The 22,158-nt window shown below is 43.5% G+C and overlaps 1 protein-coding gene across 1 annotated transcript in view; it reads left to right on the plus strand.

Moving 5' to 3' along the window:
- The window catches only part of DAGLB (diacylglycerol lipase beta), a 36,816-nt gene extending 15,507 nt beyond the window's left edge, over window positions 1-21,309 (plus strand). The window contains exons 5-15 of the mRNA XM_004440914.3: window positions 38-160; window positions 859-986; window positions 2,537-2,663; window positions 4,581-4,664; window positions 6,687-6,764; window positions 10,539-10,619; window positions 10,712-10,839; window positions 18,411-18,479; window positions 18,563-18,635; window positions 20,011-20,261; window positions 20,389-21,309. Coding sequence (XP_004440971.1) covers window positions 38-160; window positions 859-986; window positions 2,537-2,663; window positions 4,581-4,664; window positions 6,687-6,764; window positions 10,539-10,619; window positions 10,712-10,839; window positions 18,411-18,479; window positions 18,563-18,635; window positions 20,011-20,261; window positions 20,389-20,587 — 1,341 coding nt within the window. The 3' untranslated portion in view covers window positions 20,588-21,309. The remainder of the gene's footprint in view (window positions 1-37; window positions 161-858; window positions 987-2,536; window positions 2,664-4,580; window positions 4,665-6,686; window positions 6,765-10,538; window positions 10,620-10,711; window positions 10,840-18,410; window positions 18,480-18,562; window positions 18,636-20,010; window positions 20,262-20,388) is intronic.
- Window positions 21,310-22,158: the final 849 nt, after the last annotated feature.

Here is a 22,158-nt window from a genome sequence, read left to right on the forward strand (position 1 = left end):
TGAGTTTCATGACAAGCCGTTGTGGTCTCCCATCCAGGACACAGATCTGGTGCCCAGCGACATCGCGGCGGGCCTCACTCTTCTCCATCAGCAGCAGGACAATATCAGGAATAACCAGGAGCCTGATGAAGTGATCAGCCATCCCCCAGAGCCCTCCCAGGTAAGCCCATGTTTCTGTTGGGTTGTACAGTTTTGACATTTACACTTATTTGTAAATATTCAAAAAAAAAAGAGAAAACTAGCCAGCAGCAGTTGCAGGAGCAGTTGGCTTAGAATCTGATTTTGACTATCTATTATATGTTTAAAGCAGCCTCTTTTAGGAAATAGGCTGTTGGAGTCTACACATCAAAAATTCCTTCGAGGGTAGGACCTGATTCTCCCTTGATGTGTTTGCTCTCTTCTTTGGGCCTGGGGAGCAGAAACAGTTCCACTTGGCTTGATGATAGTTTTCCTGCCACAGATTTTTATGCTTTTGAAAGAGAAAATTGCACATAGGTGTATGTGTTTGCACCTTATTCCAGCACCTAGTTCTTAGCAGCTCGTTTGTTGCAGTGGCGTGGAAGTCTGCTAGTCTTCACGTGCATCTAGCAGGAAGTCACCAGCTCATTTCACCAGGAGTCAGAGCAGTCATTAGGGGTTTTTTTGCCGTTAACTCCCACTGTTGGAGTTAGTTGCTGCATTCGTATAAAATGAGGGGTATTTAAGGACCAGTTTTCCCTATGGAAGTCCCCTGAGAGGTCTATTCAGTGAAGAAGGAAAGGGAAGAATCAGGAATGTGAATTCAAGTTTAAGATCTTAGTGTGTTCATCCTCTCCATAGGGTTCCCCTAAACAAAAAGGTTTTTTTCTTCTCTTACAGGAAGCTGATTTGGATGCAGAGTTAGAAAATTGCCATCATTATATGCAGTTTGCAGCAGCTGCTTATGGCTGGCCTCTCTACATTTATAGAAACCAATTTACAGGGCTGTGCAAGATTGGTGGTGACTGGTAGGTTGGCACCATCTGAGGCCTCCCTCTTCCTTCTGGATGTCGCTTGCTATGATTCCCCATACTTTATTTTCTAAAAATAATCATATTTCCATTTTAAAAAAACTTTCTATTATGAAATATTTCAAAAACTGCAGGGCCGGCCCCGTGGCTTGGTGGTTAAGTGAGCACGCTCCGATGCTGGTGGCCCGGGTTCGGATCCCGGGCGCGCACCGAGGCACCACTTCTCTGTCTATCCTGAGGCCGAGTCCCACATACAGCAACTAGAAGGATGTGCAGCTATGGCATACAACTATCTACTGGGGCTTTGGGGGGAAAAAATAAATAAATAAAATCTTAAAAAAAAAAAAAAGCTTGCTTTTAAAAAAAAAAAAAAAACTGCAAGTGCAGTACTGATAACTCCCATACATCCTTTATCTAGAGTCCCCAGTTGCAACTCATGTTTGTCCCGTGTGCTGTGTCCCTCCTCTGTATTTACGTATTTTTCCCCTGCACCACTGGAGATTTAGATGCAGGCATCCTGCCTCTTTATCTCTAATTACTTCAGTCTGTATTTCTGAAGAACAAGGACATTCTTTACATAACTACAGTACAGTTATAAAATTCGGGAAACTTATCCTTAATCTTTAGCTAATTTACACCTTGTATTCACATTTTTCCAGTTATTCCAATAATATCCTTCAGAGCAATTTTCCCTGCAATCCAGGATTACACATTGCGTTTAGTTGTCATGTCTCCTTAGTCTCCTTCAATTTGGAACAGTTCCTCAGTCATTTTTTGTCTTTCATGATACTGACATTTTGAAAAGAACAGTCCAGCTATTTTGTAGAATGGACCTCAGTTTACATTTGTCTGATGGTTTCTTCATGATTAGATTCAAATTATACCTTTCTGGCAGGAATGCTCCATGAGGAATGTTGTGTCTTTCTTAGTATATCATATCAGGAGACACGTGATGCCAGTTTGTCCCATTACTGGTGATGTTAGGGTCTCTCCCATCGTTGTTGATTTATTTTTTGAATGTAAAGCATTAACATGATTCCAGAAGTCAAAACTCTGGTAAGAAGTATACACAGTGGGCCGGCCCCGTGGCTTAGTGGTTAAGTGCACGCGCTCCGCTACTGGTGGCCTGGGTTTGGATCCTGGGCGCGCACCGACGCACCGTTTCTCCGGCCATGCTGAGGCTGCGTCCCACATACAGCAACTAGAAGGATGTGCAACTATGACATACAACTATCTACTGAGGCTTTTGAGGGGGGGAAAAAGGAGGATTGCCAATAGATGTTAGCTCAGAGCCAGTCTTCCTCAGCAAAAAGAGGAGGATTAGCATGGATGTTAGCTCAGGACTGATCTTCCTCACAAAAAAAAAAAAAGTAGTATACACAGAAATTTATTTTATTTTTTAAAGGCCATTATACGTTAGCCAGGCTAAGTCCTGAAAGTCGTAAACTCTGGTCCTCACGTTTGCTGGGAAAATGGGACAGTGGGGGTTAATATGCCTTGGTCAGTGGCTCAGGTTGGCACAGTAACGCCTTTGCTCCCTGTTTTAGTTGCAGAAACAGGACAACAGAATATGACTTGGTTGGAGGTGATCAGCTCAGCTGTCATTTTGGCTCCATCCTGCAAACGACAGGGCTCCAGTACAGGGATTTCATTCACATAAGCTTTCATGACCAGGTAAAGTATGACAGTGGTTCCTCACTTCCTTGGGGTCCTGGAGTCTTTTGAGATTCTGATGCAAATTATACATTATTCCCCCAGTAAAATGTGTGTAGACACACACACTCACTCACCCCCAAAGTTTGCTTACTGTTTCGGGGGGTTCACAAACCCCCTTGGAGCCCACACAAGTTTAACATAAGATGGAGCAAAAATCTTCATCAGTGATACTATACTGTGTTGTACATGAGCCCATCTTTTATTGAAGAATAATGAGTTGCCTTTGGTAGTAATCCCACACAGGTGTGTGAAGTTAATTCATCCTTGTTTCTGGATCTGAGCTGGATCCATAATAGGGTGGTGCAGTGAGTCTCACACTTTGGAGGGTGTGGGAGTCACTGGGGAGGCTGGTGAAATACAGAAGCCAGCTCTGGCGTCTATGACCCGTCCTTGGTGTTGCTTCGTAGCTCTCCAGGTGATTCTCATGCACCAAAAGTTAAGAAACACTGGTGTAGTGCGGTGGTTCTCAAATTTGCCACCTAATAGAATCTCCCGGGGAGCTTTTAAAACTCCCAAAGCCCAGGCCACATCCCAGATCAATTAAATCAGAGTCTCCGGCGGTGGGACCCCAGCTCAGGAGCTCCCCGGATGACTTCAACGTGCAGATGATTATGGGACCCACTAGTGTACTCCTCTCCAGCCCAGGGGCTCCCAAACGACTGCATTTTAGAATCACCTGGGGAGGTAAAAAAAACAAATCCAATGCCCAGGTCACACGCCATCCCAGTTAAATCAGAATGTCTAGGGTGAGACAGACGTGAGTATTGTTTTAATATCATCAGTGAGTCTGGTGTACAGCAAAGAGCAGGAGCCCCTGAGCCTCTGCCCTTTCACTGAGTGGTAATGACAGAAAGAACTGATGTATTTTAAAGAAGACAGTTTTTCACAAGGGTTTGTGACTATTCTGTGAGCTCTTTCAAGGAGGCCCCCCACAATATCATCGTGTAAAAGTTCCTCTCCTGTGGAAACCAGGGAAATGAAGTCGGCAGTCTTCTTTCCTGCTTGTTGCAAATACATAACGTTCACCATACACAAATGGCCATCATCTTAGTATTGCTACCACTGATCGATTGCCTTCCAAGAGCCAGGTATTTTCTCAGTCTGCACACCAGCCGGAAGAGTCAGGGGCCATTATATCCTTTTTAAAGATGAGGAAACAGAGAGTAAGAGAACTTAGGACATATGCTTGAGATCAGAGTTCTTAACCCAGGTCTGCCTAACGCCAAACCCTCTCAGTGTTCTGTCAGGACTCTGGTCCAAAGGCAGGAGCCTGGAATTACAGCTGTAGCTGTGACTGTTCTAAATGATAGTGGATGCATCCAGGGCCCAAGGCACCTTCCCCCTGCTTGCACTTATACAGAGGAGGGGCTCTGCTCTTGCCCTTGAGATGGCCTCCCCGCCCCTGAAGGTAGCAGGGTGGTGGGAACCTGAAGAGAGTCTCTGGTGAACAGCACCTGTTGGTCTTGCCCAGAGGGATGACTTTTATTGATCACCACAGGACTGGATTCATCCATTGCCTCTGGTGGTGTTGGGACTAAAATGAAGGAGATGATTAGACTGTGTCCACCTACAACAGTGTAGTAGATGTTCTTGTGGGGGGTCAAAGAGGCTAGAAAGGAAAACAGAGGTGCTTTTTCATATGAATGAATGCGTGTTTTATGAAAGCCTTTCATTTACAGAGTATCAGAGTAGTTGTATGTCTAGTGAGGATGAGCAGAGAGGTAAGTCTATGCTCTCTCTCCCATCATGCAAGTCAGGTTTCTCAGTGTGGTCATAAGGTGCTGTATTGTTAGAGACACTGTGCTGGCCTAACTCTGTGTCAGTAGAGGCGTGTTCTTTTTATTTCGGCCTGATGCTTATTTCTGTCTCCCTCAGGTATATGAGCTTCCCTTTTTAGTGGCTCTGGATCACAGGAAAGAGTCTGTTGTGGTAGCTGTGAGAGGAACCATGTCTCTCCAGGTGAGGAGCCTCACACGTCTGACCTGGGAATGGGGGTGGGGACCACGGGTGCTGTGAATCAACAAGCTGCAGATGCCAGGAGATCCTGCTTTGCGGGAACTGAGGAAGAAGCATTCGTAAGTTACAGCATTTGACACAGAGGAAAACGCTGGAGGTAGAGAATGAGGAAGTGAATCCAGGGTTGTGAAATACTCCCTTTGAAAAAATGGATGAAGTTGTTTCCTTTAACTGACAAATGTCAGAAATATAGCTGCCAGCAGGGTTGGCTCCCCAGCTCAAGGAGCTCCTAAAGGGGTTGCCTGCTTGACTCCCCTGATGTGCCTGGCCAGGCCCCCAATCAGGGTGACTCTCCCCTCAAATCTTCTGTTCCAAAGCCAGAAAAGGATAGTAAGTGAAGTAGTGCTGTCAAAAGTCACACCGCTGTTGTCAGCTCCACCGTGAGTTCCTGCCAGTCAGCTTCCCTGCTCGGCTCTCTCTGCTGGTCCCCTCCTCCAGATGCTGTGAGAGCTGCTGTTTATCCATCTGATCCTTCTCTTGTCCTGCTCGTTCCTGCCTTCTTGGGCTCCTGGAGATGCTGGACAACTTTCTTCTCTCCATTTCTGTCTCTGTCATGATTTTTGGTCTCTTCTTGGCCATTCCTCAGTCTCATTTCCTGGTTCTTACTTCTCTGCTGACCCAGAAAATGTAATGAGACTCCAAAGTTCAAGCCCTTGATCCTCTTCTGCTCTTTCTGACCAGTTCTGTGGGGCAGGGCTCGCACTCCTGGCTGTTGGCTGGGACCCCACACCTGCGTCTTCAAGGGGCACCTTGCTCGGCCCAGAGGCACCAAAGAAAGCAGACACCTCGCCTCCTCCCAGACCTGCTCTTCTACCTGGGCCCCCATTTCTAGTAATTATGCAGCATCCCCCGGTTGCCCACTAAAGAAACGCTGGAGTTATCTTCAGTTTCTCTCCTCGCGTACTGCCCATTCTGTTGTGTGTGGAGTCCAACCCTGGCCGCAGTCTCTCTCGCCATCTCCTCCATTCCCAGTGCCGTGACCCTAGTTCTGGCCTAGTCCTCTCTTTCCTGGGCCAATGAAATAGTTTTCTCCCTACGTCCCTGTTTCTAGTCTCTCATCTTCCCAATCTGTCCCTTATACTGTTCACGAAATACTCTTTCTAGAACATGGGTCAGATATTACCACTCCTTCTCAGAAGGTGGTATTCCAGTGGCTTCCCACTGCTTTTAATACAAAGTTCATGTTTCTTATCACAGCTCTATTGGTGCTTTAGGATCTGACCCCAGCCTACCTTTCCAGTTCCCACCCTGCGCACCAGTGGTTCCTAACCCTGGCAGCTTTGTGAAGAGTGTATGCGTGGAGCCCCTCCCCACAGTGGGTTGGCCTCACTGGGTCCTGGGGACACACCAGCCTCTCAGGCTCTACCCGAGGCCTCTCAGTGCGTCCAGAGCTGAGCACGTGTGTGCCTGGCCCGCCACCTGCTTCCCACACTCATAGATGCCTCTGCCTTGGGTCCTGCTGCTCCCTTGGGTAAGGATGCCCGCCTCTCCCCTCTGCTTCCCAAAAGTGAGCTTTTCCTTCGGGCTCTGGCTTAGGCATCACCTCCTCTAGGAAGCCTGCCCTGCCCTGCGGTGCTCACCCCTGTGCCTCGTTGATGGATCTCTTACCCTTCCTTAGGTTTAGCAAGCTGATGACTGTGAGCCTGCTACAGGGCTCTGTGCTTCGTGGGTACTTCGAAGATGTGTACAGTGAGGGAAGGCAGAGGGTGTGTCTTAGACATGTCCCGTGTTCTCCTCTCCAGGTTCACCCCTGGCCCAGAGCTGGTCATGCCAAGGGTTCCCCAGGAGCTACCTGCCCGCCTGGGTTTCTCTCCCGAGTTCAGGCATCACAGGTTCACGTCTCAGTAGTCTGACCCGGGAGACGGTGATATCCCTGCTGTCCCTCAGAGGGACCCACCCCCCCGCCTCAGACAGTGCACAGCTCATCCCAACTGACAGGCTCTTCTTCCAATGCACTTTCCATAGGACATCCTTACGGACCTGTCAGCGGAGAGTGAGACCCTCAACTTAGAGTGTGAAGCGCAAGACTGTTTGGCACACAAGGTAGAAGCCCTGGGGTTTGCGGTCTGGAATGTTGCGTAAAGGAGAAACTCAAAGGGGCCGGAATTTTCCCAACTCTGAATCTCTCCTGTTAATGCTAACTGTGTAACAAATAGCTGCATATACCAAGCAAGTGCTGTGCAGAGTAAGTGCTTTTCATTCTTACAGTGCAGATTCCTCTGAGACAGCCCTATGAGGTGGTTTTTGGTTTTGTCTTTTAAGAGAAAGAAGCAGGTTCAGAGCAATAGTGACTTGCCAGAAGCCACAGTTATCGGAATAAGTGTCAGAATCGGCATTTGAACCCCAGTTGAACACTTTTCTTCCCTTGTAATTAAAGTAATACATTCTCATGGTGAAGAAAAGCATTAGTACAGCACAGAGCAAACTAAACCTGTTTGGCAGACTAAACCTATTACAGTACTAAGACCATCCTAATGCAGTGCCGACTCAGCCTCCCGCCCAGGACCCCTCCTGAGAGGCAACACTGTCAGCACTTCCTGGCATGTCATTCCTCAAGTTTTCTCTGTAGATGTCACAATACCCAAGTTCTTGTTTCAGTGTTACTGTGCCGTGGGTGTGGGGTATGTAAGTTCCTCCTGAAAGGCTAGAACACGGCCTGCCTAGAGCAGAGTTTTTTAAGTTTTAAATGTATCTAACATAATATTTATTATTTTAACCATTTATAAGTGTACAATTCAGTGGCATTAAATACATTCAGAATGCTGTGTACCCATCACCTCTATCTATACCCAAAACCTTTTCACTGTCCCAAACATAAACTCTGTACCATTAAATACTAACTCCCCACCCCCAGCAGCTGGTAACCACCATTCTACTCTCTCTATGAATTTGCTTATTCTAGGTACCTCATATAAACAGAATCATACAGTATTTGTCTTTTTATGACTGGCTTATTTCACTTAGCATAATGTTTTCAGTATCCATCCATGTTGTGGCATGTGTCAGAATTTCCTTCCTTTTTAAGGCTGAATAATATTCCATTGTGTATATGTGCCACCTTTGGTTTATCCATTCATCCATTGATGAACATCTGAGTTGTGGCCACATTTTGGCTATTGTGAATAATGTCGCTGTGAACATGAGTGTGCAGATATCTGTTCTATGCTTTCATTTCTTTTGGGTATATACCCAGAAGTGGGATGCTGGGTCTTATGGTATTTCTATGTTTAACTTTTTGAGGAACCACCAGACTGTTTTCCAACACAGCTGCAACATTTTACATTCCCACCAGCGATGCAGGAGGATTCCCATTTCTCCACATCCTTGTCAACACTTATTTTCTTTTCTTTTATTATAGCCATCCTAGTGGATGTGAAGTGGTACCTCACTGTGGTTTTGATTTGCATTTCCCTGATGACTGATGAGGTTGCAGACCAGTGTTCTAACGTTTGAAGGAAAGTCTAGAATGATTCCCTCCAGAGGTTACAGCAGCTACTGGGTAGAAGGATGTCAGGGGTGGAGGGCAATGTGCTTGTGCTATTTTTATACACTTCATTTGTTTTTTTAACCAAAACATGTATCACTTTTGTAGTAACCATTTTTTAAATAAAATGCTTAATTTTTATAAAAATACATGTTACAGCAAGAGTTTAACTGCTGGTGCTTGAACCGTCGTGTCCTGCGTGGACAGTTTTCAGTAGGGAGGCAGAGGAGAGGCTTTTGTCTGCCACTGGTTGGAAGCTTGACAGTCCTAGGAATATGAACTTGTTCCTTTCAACCTTTAACTGTTTTTTAATGCCTCAATTCACAAGAGTCCAGTTTAACTATTTTGGGTGCGTGTGGAGAAAAACAAAAATTTTATGCCTTATTATAGAGACACATCAACCAGCCAACCACAGAATACCTACAGAGTCCGGTGAGCTGGGTTGTGGTTCTGCTCTTAGAGGAATGTGTCCACTGTGTAAAGGCTTTCGGTGACCACAAGCTGCTACCTTTTAGGCCTGGCTCTGTTTATCAGCTGAGGCCTCCTCCAGCGCTGTTTCATTCAGTAACACTCTTACCTCCGGCCGGGAAGACAGCTCCTTGAGGCAAAAGGGCATAAACTGTTCTCTGCTCTTAGCTTTGGTTCTGCCAAGTTTTGGCTCTGACAGTGTGCACAGTAATTTGGAGTCCAAAGCCATGCAGCTGAAAGCGGTCTTAGCATTTCGTCTGTAGCACATGAGCCAGGGAGACTTACAATCAGCAGCAGTTGTGGTCCATGTTGTGTTCGGCTCTGACTGCCCAGCACCGGACACGGGTAGGTGGCTGATGTTGAAGGAAGTTGAGTGAATTGCATAGTTGTAGAGGGGTAAAGGGAAATTTGATGGTTTGTCAAGAAGTGCTGTCAGATTGTACCCTGAATGTTAAACCCATCAAACGTTCTTTTGGTTTTTCTTATATGAGGCCAGGTTCAGCATTCTGCTTGCAGAATTACAGAATCAGGAATTTGCAGTAGCTTTAGAGATGATCAGAACAGTCTGCCGTCTTGTATGGAATGTCTCCTACTTCATCCTGTCAGAGGACAAGCCACACGAGGACAGGGCCAGACTGTCTTGTCTTGTCACGTAGGAAGCACTCTGAAAATATTTTTGATCAACAGGCTTTTCTCTCCTCTATTAGAACTGCTTAATTTTCAGGAAGTCTGTTTCATAGGACAGCTATATTTGTTAAGAAATTTTACATTTTATTTATTTTTTGAAATTAAAACCTGACCTCCCTAGAACTCACTTCTGATGGTCTTGGTTTTGCTTTTGCAGGAACAGTAGATGCTTAGTCAGAGTCACTGACTCAGAACTTTATGTTTTAACATCACTTGAAAAAATCAGTCATTTAAGGGGCTGGCCCCGTGGCTTAGTGGTTAAGTGCACGTGCTCTGCTACTGGCGGCCCAGGTTCAGATCCCGGGCGTGCACCGACGCACCGCTTGTCCAGCCATGCTGAGGCCGTGTCCCACATACAGCAACTAGAAGGATGTGCAACTATGACATACAACTATGCACTGGGGCTTTGGCGGGGTGGGGGAAGGAGGAGGATTGGCGATAGATGTTAGCTCAGGGCCGGTCTTCCTCAGCAAAAAGAGGATGATTAGTATGGATGTTAGGGCTGATCTTCCTCACAAAGAAAAAAAAAAAGATCAGTCATTTAAAATCTAAGTCTGCGGGTCAGCCCTGGTGGCCTAGTGGTTAAGGTCAGGGCACTCCGCTTCGGCGGTCTGGGTTCGGTTCCCCAGTGCAGACCTGCACTGCTCTGTTAGCAGCCATGTTGTGCTGGTGGCCCACATACTAAAAAATAGAGGAAGATTGGCATAGATGTTAGCTCAGGGCGAATCTTCCAACCGTGTGGACTGGGCTGAGAAGTAAATGTTGGTACATCCGTCCATACAGCAGAATACTGTATAGCTGCAGAGAAAGCTGCAGAAGTGTATCTGTTGACATGGAACATCTGGGGCCGGCCCGGTGGCATAGTGGTTAAGTTCGCACACTCTGCTTCGGCAGCTGGGGGTTCACAGGTTTGGATCCCAGATGTGGAATGTCTGTTCTTGATGTCACCCCCCATTCGTGAGAATATTTATTGAGCGTGCTTCATGCTGCAGCGTGGCACCAGATGCCAGGAACACAACAGGGAGCAATAGACGTGGCTGCTGATCCCGAGATGCTTATTACTATTTGAGGAGACAGAGAGTCACAAATAGGTGTACAGAGTGTAATCCTGTCATCTGTCATGATGGATCCTGCCTTGTCTCACAATCACTAGCCGCCTCCTTTGTCTGCATCTTTAGGGGATTTCTCAAGCTGCCAGATACGTTTACCGACGACTCATCAACGATGGGATTTTGAGCCAAGCGTTCAGCATTGCTCCTGTGAGATTTTTTAAATTTTTCTTTTCTTTCATTTTCTTTGTCATTAGCTGTTTGGTTTTTTAACCTTGACTCATTCTGCTTTTGTCCTCTAGGAGTACCGGCTTGTCATCGTGGGGCACAGCCTGGGGGCAGGCGCTGCAGCCCTGCTGGCCATCATGCTCAGACCCGCCCACCCACAGGTCAGGTGTTACGCCTTCTCCCCGCCCCGAGGGCTGCTGAGGTACTTCTTATTTCCATGCCTATAACAAGGTGCTACTTGCAAGTCATATGGTCAAGGCTAGTCTTTTACTTGTAGTTTAATTATAATTTCTCAGCCTCAGGAGAAGTTTGTTTCAATGCATTGTTTAGTTGAAGAAAGACTGAATAGTTTTTCATAGGTCTGTCTGACCATAGCTTTGATTTCCTAAATAATAGTGCTAAGATTCATTTTTTATAAGTTTGAAAAGTACATTTTTCTTTTCTGACTCAACATACTTAATCCTGGACTGTTCTATATAACCTTTTGCCCTGATTGTAAAAGAAATTTTTACTAATATAAAAAAGAAATAAAATAAATAAAAAGGAGAAAAAAAAAATCTGAGCCATCTTAGAAATTTTGGAAAATATAAAAATGTAGAGATCAAAGGTCCTCTACACAGAAATCACCATTGTAACTACTTAGGCTTATTTTCTTCCACCTGTTTGTGTGTGTGGATATGTGTTTTACAAATTGAAGTAATAACCTATTTACATTATATCCTTAAATATTCTTTGAGAACGTGTTTTTTAAATAGCTGCTTAGTATCCTATCATCTGGTTACACCATTTTTACTTATTCCACTACTGATAGATATTTACATTCTTTCCATTTTTTCATTATTATAAGTAATTCTATCAGTATCTTTATACATAAATATTTGCGTACTTAAAAAATTTTTAAAGCTGTTTTTATATTAAAATATATATTTACACATATATAAAAAGACATGAGTGACTTTTTAAAATAACTGTATTTTTTTATTGTAAAACAAAGACAAAGCATACATTTTTGAGAATAAGCAAACGTCCATAAAACTTGGATGTATTTTGCTGTGTGAAAAAAGCCTATCACAAAAGACCTATTATATGATTCCATTTATATGACATTCTAGAAAAGACAAAACTGTAATGACAACAGATCAGCGGTTGCCTGGGGTTGGGGATGGGGTTGATTGCAAAGGGACACAGAGAGTTTTGGGGGTAATGGAAATGCTCTATATCTTCGTTGTACCAGGTGGTGGTTAAACACTTAGATACATTTGTCAAAACTCATCGAATTGCACACTTAAAATGGGTGATTTTACTATATATAAATTATACTTTAATAAAGCTAATTTAAATACACACACACCTCTGCACCCACCCCCCATGTTGAGAAATAGAGCACTGTCGGTGCGTTAGAAATTCCCTGCACATCCTCTCCTGTGCTGCTTACAGATAAGCACTATGCTGATCTTTGTGAAAATTCTTCCCTTGCTTTAAAAAGAATAATTTTACCACCTGTATACATGGCTCTACATAATACAGTTTGGATTTGCATGATTTTGAATTTTATGTAAATGGAATTGTACTTTTTTTCTGTGACTTTTGTTCCACATTATGTTTGATGCCTGTAAGATGTTACTCTGTCAGTTCTCATTATATTTCATCATATATCATTTATCTGTCAGAAATTATTTATCTGTTTGACTGGCGATGGACATTGGGTTGTTTCCAGTGTGGGGCTGTTACAAACGATGCTGTAATGAACTTTCTCTGAGACGTAGGTCTAGATGGGAATTACTAGATTGTGGAGTTTGCACACACTCAGCCTTCACTTTTTATGCCAGTGTTTTTGTTTTACAAAGTGGCTGTGCCAGTTTACGTTCTCAGCAGTGTGTGCGAGTTCACATTGCTCCACGTTCTCACCAGCACTTCATATTGTCAGATTTTTTAAATTTTGCCAATCCGGTGGGTGTGTAGTGATGCTTCATTGTGGTTTAATTTGGATTTTGATGATTACTAATGAAATTGAGTCTCTTTTCATATATTTATTGGCTACTGAGTTTCCACTTTTGTGAAAATCCTTTTGCCCCTTTTTGTATTGGGTTGTGTTTTTTCTCATTGATTCGCGTGTGTATTCCATCCGTGAGTTCTTTGTTGGTTGCAAGTATGTGTTGTAAATATGCTCACCACTCCTTGATGTGTCTGTCTTTTTACTTTCTTTAAGTGATGTCTTCAGTTCATCAGTTCTTAATTTTAACATTGACTAATTTGACATTCTTTTCATTTATGATTTTTGGGTTTTTGTTTCTTTTTTAAGAAATGTTTCTCTGTCCTAAGGATGTGGAGCTAGTCTCCTATATTGTCTTCTAACAGCCTTTTAGTCTGGCCTTTCACCTTTATTTAGATCTTTAATCTTTGTTTAGTTGGCTTTTTTGTGTATAGTATGAGGTAAGAATCCAATTTCATTTATCTCCCTCACACAAATAATGCATTGTCTTAGCATTATTTATGGAAAAGTCCATCCGTCCCCTACTAATATGCAGTACCACTTCTGTCATTTATGAAGTGTCCATCACGAGTCCATCTCTGCATTCTCGCCTTGCTTGCGTTGGTCTCATTGTCTGTCTCTGCTCTAGTACCACACTGGGTTAATTACCTTAGTTTGAAACTAAATGTTGGCATCACACAGGGCAAATCCCCATGCCTTTTGCTTTTTCAAGAGCTTCTTGGCTATTCTTAGCCCTTTGCACCTCCATGTAAATTTTAGAATCAGTTTTGCATGTTCCATAAACAAAAGGTTTGTTGGAATTGTGATTTCCACGGCGTTTATTTTCTAATTCAATTGGGAGGGAACAGACATCTTGATATTACAGCCATGTATTGCTTAATGATGGGGTATATGTTCAGAGAAATGCATTGTTAAATGATTTTGTCGTTGTGCAGACATCATAGAATATACTTACACAAACTGAGAGGGTATAGCCTACTATACACCTAGGCTCCATTATAATCTTATGGGACCGCCGTTGTATATGCAGTCCGTCATTGACCGAAACATTGTTATACAGCTCGTGACTGTATTGAGCTTCCAAGTCTCTGAACATAAAATCATTCTCCAAAATTCAGGTATTCTTTAATGTCTTCCAAGTTTTATAATTTTCTCCATAAAGTCTTATACATCTTTTGTTAGATTTATTCTTGGGCATCTTGTAGTCTTTCTCTGTTGGTGACATATATAAATTCCATATAATTTTGTATTTTGATTTTGTATCCAACAACCTTGTTAAATTTTCTCATTAATTATAATTAATTTGCAGATGCTTTTGGTTTTTTTAATGTATTTAATAATTTCATGTGTAAATGACAGGTTTATCTTCTTTCTGTCTGTCTGTCTTTTGGTGCTGATAGGATCACCGTTAAAATGTTCTCTGTGTCCCTTTGCAGTCAGTCCCCTCCTCCTACCCCCAGGCAAACACTGATGTGCGTTTTGTCACTGTAGTTTTTCTTTTCTGGAATGTCATATAATGGGATCATGTGTAGTCTTTTCTGGAATGTCATATAATGGGATCATGTGTAGTCTTTTCTGGAATGTCATATAATGGGATCATGTGTAGTCTTTTCTGGAATGTCATATAATGGGATCATGTGTAGTCTTTTCTGGAATGTCATATAATGGGATCATGTGTAGTCTTTTCTGGAATGTCATATAATGGGATCATGTGTAGTCTTTTCTGGAATGTCATATAATGGGATCATGTGTAGTCTTTTCTGGAATGTCATATAATGGGATCATGTGTAGTCTTTTCTGGAATGTCATATAATGGGATCATGTGTAGTCTCTTGTGCTGTGCTGCTTTTACTCAGCAAGATGCATCCAGGTTACATGAGTGTTTGCTTTTTTGTTCTTAATGTTCTCCTTTTTTATGTATCTTGCTTGAAGTTTATTAGATTCTTTTTTGTGTGTGTGTGAGGAGATCAGCCCTGTGCTAACATCTGCCAATCCTCCTCTTTTTGCTGAGGAAGACTGGCCCTGGGCTAACATCCGTGCCCATCTTCCTCCACTTTATATGGGACGCCACCACAGCATGGCTTGCCAAGCAGTGCGTCGGTGTGCGCCTGGGATCCGAACCGGCGAACCCCAGGCCACCGCAGTGGAGCGCATGCACCTAACCACTTGCGCCACCAGGCCAGCTCCTAGATTCTTGAACGTTGTTGTATTTTCACATATTGCCTCTGCTCTATTCTCTCACCCTTCTTTTGGGGGGACTCCATTAGACATATGTTATACCTTCTCACTCTACTTGCATGTCTAACCTCTCACTCATTTTTTGAATCTCTGTTTCAGTGTGCTACATTCTGAATATTTTCTTCAGATCCTTTTTCTATTTCATTAATTCTGTCTTCATCTGCTTATAATAATCTGTTAAAACTGTTTTATTATAGAACATTCATACAAAAATTAAAAAATGCAAACAAAAATAGAATAGTATAATGAACCCCCATTTAATCAGCTTCAATAATTTATTAACATATGACTAATCTCATTTCATATACCCCACCCTACTTCCCACAGATCCCCGGAGCTGGATTACTTTGAAGCAAATCTGAGACATATCATTTCATCCTTAAATACCCTAATATATCTCTAAAAGATAAGACATTTAAAAAACATTATTGAGCCAGCCCTGATGGACTAGTGGTTAAAGTTGGGCGTGCTCTGCTTTGGCGGCCTGGGTTTAGTTCCCAGGTGTGGAACCACACCACTTGTCTGTCAGTAGCCATGCCCTGGCGGTGGCTTACACAGAAGAACTAGAAGGACCTACAACTAGAATATACAGCTACATGCTGGGGCTTTGGGGAGGAAGGAAAAAAAAAGGAAGATTGGCAACAGATGTTAGCTCAGGGTGAATCTTTCCCAGCAAAAAAAAATAAAAGTTGTAAAAACCTTTATTAACAATTCCTTAATTCCAGTATTGATCACATTCTCCCAATTATCTCATAAATGTTTTACAGTTGATTTGTTTGAATTAAGATCCAAACAAGGTTCTTCACATTGGTGAATTCGTCTTGTAATTCTTTTAATATTAGATTTTTCCCTCCCTTCTTTATTTCTGAAACCAGGTTATTTGTTCTGGAGAAGCCACATTTTGGATTTTCCTTATTGTATATGCCTGGTGTCATTTAACATGTTACTCTGTCCCTTTAGTTGGTTCTGTTTCCTAGAAAATGGTAATTATGTCTAGACATTTGACCAGATTCAGGGTGGATTTTTTGAGAATACGTCACAGTAATGGTGTGTAATTCCCATTGCATCACATCAGGAGGCACATGTCTGCTTCTCTCTCTCTGTGATGTTAGCAGCTAATGGTCAATACATATGTATTTATTAGAGGTTGCAAAATGGTGATATTCTACTTCTGTCATTTCTTCTACATTTATTAACTGAAAATTCTGAAGAACTTTTCTTCAAGTATTTGGTTTCCTCTGAGGAATAGTTCACACTGGAAAAGCAGAATAAATGCATAAATGCTTGAATCTTTCCCTTTATTTAGCAGTGTTCAGAATAATGATTTGGTATTCTAGCAGTCTCCAGAGACAGATGTGAATTATTTTAAACTATAATTATAAACTCATGAGCTTAAACATCTTTGTATTTCAGTCCATTGCAGTTACTCTTTTGATGTTTACACTGTCCGATCTTCGGCCAGTGGGAGTCCCTTCAACTAGGCTTCTCATCCTGACACAAGCCCAATCATCAGATAGTTTCTTGCTTTCTGGTACTACAAATCTTCTCAAGTTTTTTGCCCTGTTCTGTAACTGGAATCAACCATTTCTCCAAGGAGTATTGGTTTCTGTGAGTGCGAATTGGTGGGCACTAGGAGTGCTCATTACCACAGAGCAGGTCACCATTTCTAGGCCTTTTCAGTGGAAGGAGGTAGGAAATGCTTTTGTTATTCCAAAGAGAAAATATACCCTTAATTCATTATTGATACTTCCAATTAAAGATGAGGGTTTATACTTAAATTATTTGATTGTATACTTGGTTTTTACCAAAATTCTTTGTATCTTTTTCTCCTATGCTAAAAATTTTTGTTTCTGTCAACATTCACGTTATTTTTAATTTGCATTTCCCTCTCTCTGTGTGTGTATAAATGGATGTGTATAGATAGATATAGATAGATATAGATATGTATAGATAGATATAGGCTGAGGGATCGTAGTTTCAGAATGGTAGTACCAATATTACCTGTAACAGTATGAGTACTGGAAGCACTTGGAGATTTCTTTGCAGTTTGTTTTGTTCTTAGTTTCTATTCCTACTAGAGATATACAGCCAAATTACTGTTGTTTTAAAGTCACTTGAAATAATTCTTCTGTTTGGTTAATACACTGTTAGGTTCATTTGTTTCATTTGGCTTTTGATTTTAAGGATTGCTTTTGTTGGGGCCGGCCCCATGGCTTAGCGGTTAAGTGTGTGTGCTCCGCTACTGGCGGCCCGGGTTTGGATCTTGGGCATGCACCGGCGCACCGCTTCTCCGGCCGTGCTGAGGCCACATCCCACATACAGCAACTAGAAGGATGTGCAACTATGACATAGAACTGTGCACTGGGGCTTTGGGGAAAAAAAAAGGAGGAGGATTGGCAATAGGTGTTAGCTCAGAGCCGGTCTTCCTCAGCAAAAGAAAAAGGAGGAGGATTGGCATGGATGTTAGCTCAGGGCTGATCTTCCTCTCACACACACACACACACACACACGGATTGCTTTTGTTGTTATTTTGATTTAGTTTTGTTTCATATACAGGCATTTGTCACAAAACGACGTTTTGGTCAATGACAGACCACATAGATGATAGTGGTCCCATAAGATGAGTACCATATAGCCTAGGTGTGTAAGAGGCTATACCATGTAGGTTTGTGTAAGTGCACTCTATGATGTCTTCACAACAATGAAACAGCCTAACGACGCATTTCTCAGAATGTATTCCCATCGTTAAGTGACACATGACTATATATAAAACAATAACATGGTTCCAAAGATAACTTGGCAAAGGACGGTACATTCAGAGAAATCTCCTTTCCATCCTTACTCCCTCAATAATGTCCTTTCTCTCCCCCCAGAGGTAGCCATTTTTAATAGTTTATGACTTATCTTTTCACTATTTTCACATCTATTTGTATTCTTCCTCTCTGCTGAGATAAAGGCAGCATACTCTACATGCTCCACTGCATCTTGTTGTTGTGTTTACCTTGAACACTGTATCCTGTTCAAGTGTCACCCCGCAGCAGCACAGCTCACCCTCATCTCTTACAGCTGCAGAGGACTCATTACTCTGTGGATGTGGCACGCAGTTCTCTATAGATGGACATTTGGGTTGTTTCCAACCTCTGCTGTTACAAATAGTAACAGCTCCAGTGAATAGTCTTTTGCATCTGTATTTTTACATTTTTGCCAGTACGCCTTTGTTAGATTCCTCCAAGTGCAGTTGCTGGGTCAAAGGATAAATGCATATGTTCAGTCTGCCATCTTGATCTGGTTTGAAATTTTAGCTGTGGATCGTCTCTGTTGGTCTGTGTTGTGGCTTTAATAGAATCTGGCCAGTGAGCTGCTCTAATTGAAGTCCCTCTGTTTTATTTCTCTTCCCCTTTAGAGGATAGAGAACAGAGTTTAATTCTATGAAAACTGATCTCGCACTGACCTGGCAAAGTTACTCATTTCTCTCTTTGAAGCCCTCTGTGGGCAATATAATCAGAAAACTTCATTAATTTTTTCTTTTTTTGAAATTTCAGCAAATCCCTTTATGAATACTCTAAGAACTTCATTGTGTCACTTGTCCTGGGCGATGATGTGATTCCCAGGTGAGTTGCTAGATGCTTTGTCTGGGGCTGGGGTAACTGAAAAGACCAAGTCCTGAGCCTCAGTCTGATCTTTTGCTGTACAGGTTAAGTGTGACCAACTTGGAAGATTTGAAGAAGAGGATCCTACGCGTGATTGCTCACTGTAATAAGCCCAAGGTAACTTGGGGAGCTCTGTAAGAGGATCTGTAGGAGTTTGGGTCTCCTCACGAGCTTGTATGTGGCGTTGAGAGGATGTTTCTAAATTCAGAGCCTTTCAGCCCAGAGCATTTGACGCTGGTGCTGGAAGCTTTTTCCACCCTGTGTACAGACTTTCTTCTGGTGTTCTGTAGATGATGCCCAAGAAAGCAAATGGCTAAATCAAGTCCATGAAATGCCACAGTTAGAAAATACTGTGATAGAACCATCCCTGGTCTAGTTCAGTGATTTGCTTTCTGTCATACTTCTCAGCCCTGTCTTGTGACCAACGGTATTCTGATGCCTTTGGTCCCAAAGCTTAAAAGATAAGGCTGCCAAATACAGAGTTTGGAAGGTGTACTGGTATATCTAAACCGTGGAGTATTATGCAGTCTTTAAAAATGGTGACAAATTTATATTTACCAAAATAAAAAGGTATCCATGAGGTATTGAAAAGTTAAAAATAAAAAAGGCAGACTTCAAAATGATTCTTAGAGGTACGATCTGAGGCAGGGGGAGGTGACAAGGAGTTTTGACCAAACAAAAATACACTGAAATCTGGTTTTATTTAGATGGGATTAGAGATGATTTTCACTTTTTAACCTCTTTGTTTTCTGACATTTGTTTTTGTTGCTAATCAGAGAACAAGTTTTTTTAATTTAATTTTATTTTTTTATTTTTTTTGTGAGAAAGATCAGCCCTGAGCTAACATCCATGCTAATCCTCTTTTTGCTGAGGAAGACTGGCCCTGAGCTGATATCTATTGCCAATCCTCCTCCTTTTTTTTTCCCCCAAAGCCCCAGTAGATAGTTGTCTGTCATAGCTGCACATCCTTCTAGTTGCTATATGTGGGACACGGCCTCAGCATGGCCGGAGAAGCGGTGCGTTGGTGCGCGCCCGGGATCCGAACCCGGGCCGCCAGTAGCGGAGCGCGCGCACTTAACTGCTAAGCCACAGGGCCGGCCCCAAGTTTTTTTAATTTTAAATAAACTTTCTCCTTATCAACTACCCCTCCTCAAAATTTTTAAAAATTAATATCTAATGTCTTTAAGGGAAGAGTAAAACTGGTTTGCAAATTTGCTTGAAAAGAATTAAGGTAATTTTTCCTCAAAATCAGCACGATTTGGTTTTTAAATATTGCTGCAAGTGTGATGGCTTCACTGCCCGAGAGACACCTGAGTTTGGGCCGACTGATCTCCACACTCCTAAGATCCATGACTTAAAAACAAAACTGCTAGGCCTTTGTCTGAGCTCTGAGGGTCGCTGCCACCTAGCACTAGCTCACGGGTCCAAGGTCTCTGGTGGCAGTGAAAGCCTCAAGTCACAAGCACGCTGCCTTCTTGGGTCTCGCCCTTAGTACAAGATCTTGCTGCACGGATGCTGGTATGAGCTGTTTGGAGGGGATCCTGATAACTTTCCAACAGAGCTGGATGGGGGTGACCAGGGAGACCTGACACAGCCTCTTCTTGGGGAGCAGAGTCTGCTGACACACCGGTCCCCAGCGTACAGCTTCTCCAGCGACTCCCCCCTGGAGTCCCCCACCAAGTACCCCCCTCTGTACCCTCCCGGCAGGATCATCCACCTGGAAGAAGAGGGCCCTTCAGGGAGGTGAGTGTGGGCAGCGTGGGCCGGGGCCTGACGTGGCTCAGTCCACTCACCATCAGTGGAAGAAAACGTGTGTGTGGAGGTTCAACTCCAAGTGATGCTTTGCTACTTCATCTTTTTTCTTTTTCAGATTTTGCTGCTGTTCTACTGCTCATTATAGAGCAAAGTGGTCACATGAATCAGAATTCAGCAAAATACTTATCGGCCCAAAGATGCTAACAGACCACATGCCAGACATCCTGATGAGAGCCTTGGACAGTGTGGTGTCCGACAGGGCCACCTGCATTTCCTGTCCGGCCGGAGGAGGCTCTCATGTGGACATGGTGTAACCAGGGCTCCTGGAGACTGCTCCAGGACAATGGACTCGTGCTGCTCTTAAACTGTTTGATTCCCATGATGCCAATACCTTGGATGTCCATCACTAGGAATCTGATGGGTATGGAATTTGATGGTCTTCCAAATGAGAGTAATTTGAGAAATAATTTTGATCATAGTATTAGCAGAATCAGGAGTCAGGAGAGAGCACTGAGGTGATGGGACTCTAGAGACTGAGAATGAACGTGTAAGGAAGCTTCAGGAAGGCCCTTTCCTGTTGGCCTGCTGATTCCTTGGCCATCTGAGAACTGCCCCAGGAAAGGGTCCTAATGGATCTGTAGACTCCCATCCCTCAGGCCACCTTTTCACTGTCAGGGTCTTAACACTGTTTAGCTGAGTCTGAACTTGGCACACAGGGGTGCAGTTTATTTTGCAAACTAGATTTTCCTGGCTACACAAACTCAGGACTCAGCTGGGAGGGTGCAGCCTGGGGTTTTCTCCTGGGTGGCACTAAGGGTCAGCCCTGAGCTCCAACTGGGAATCAAGATGAACCCAGGTGGGGGATGAGGAGAGACCTCTCCTCCTGCCCTCCCCGAGCAGCGGCAGTGCGGTTCCTTGTTTACACTGCTTCATCAACACCCAGTCGATTACTGAATTCTCATGTAATACTCTGGCTCCCGGAAGTCAACCAGGGGATTCAGAGGGAGTTGAAAAAATAAAGCACTTAAACATGTCATTAGTGTCTGTACAGTGCTATATTCTTCTGACTGGATGTTTTCAAGATCTGTTTTATAGCAATCATGTTTTAAACCCTTTTTTCTGTCCAAACAACAAAAATGAAGCCCTCAGTTTTCTTGGAGCTCTGGCTAAAGACTGAAGACTGCACAGGCATCTGATTTCACCCCACCCCCAGCCCACTGAAGCCCCATAAAATGACAGTGAGGGGATTTCCTTAAAAAGCGTAAACCCACAAGGATGGGGGAAAAGAAGTGACAGGAACAGTGAGATGGCTAGAGGTAAATGGAATCCTAAGTGAAGTGGAGAAGGAAAGACAAGAACCAACCTGGTTTTCAACCCAGATTTCCCATGTATCTGACACGGGCATGAAGCAGACAGCAGGGGACTAGATCAAATGAGGTGGTTTCTTGGGAAGCTGGAAGAAATCTGGCCCTTCATTTGCTTCAGGTGGACAGGGCACTGGACACCAGCACTGTTGAGGGCACAGAAATGCCATTCCTCAGCTCCTTGAAGGAGAAGATTCTCCAGGGCAGTCTACTTCCAGAGACACCTCCCTCAGGGCCTCTCAGCTGTCACAGCCACACCACCTTAGCTCTGAAAACGTGCAAGGGACCATTTAAAAACTTTGCTTGAAATGCCCTGGGAGCCGGCCCGGTGGCGCAAGCGGTTAAGTGCGCGCGCTCCGCTGCGGCGGCCCGGGGTTCGCCGGTTCGGATCCCAGGCGCGCACCGATGCACTGCTTGGCAAGGCATGCTGTGGTGGCGTCCCATATAAAGTGGAGGAAGATGGGCATGGATGTTAGCCCAGGGCCAATCTTCCTCAGCAAAAAGAGGAGGATTGACATCAG

Source organism: Ceratotherium simum, chromosome 26 (genome assembly GCF_057802395.1).
Source record: "Ceratotherium simum simum isolate JZ-2026a chromosome 26, ASM5780239v1, whole genome shotgun sequence".
In the NCBI taxonomy this organism is placed as follows: Eukaryota; Metazoa; Chordata; class Mammalia; order Perissodactyla; family Rhinocerotidae; genus Ceratotherium; species Ceratotherium simum.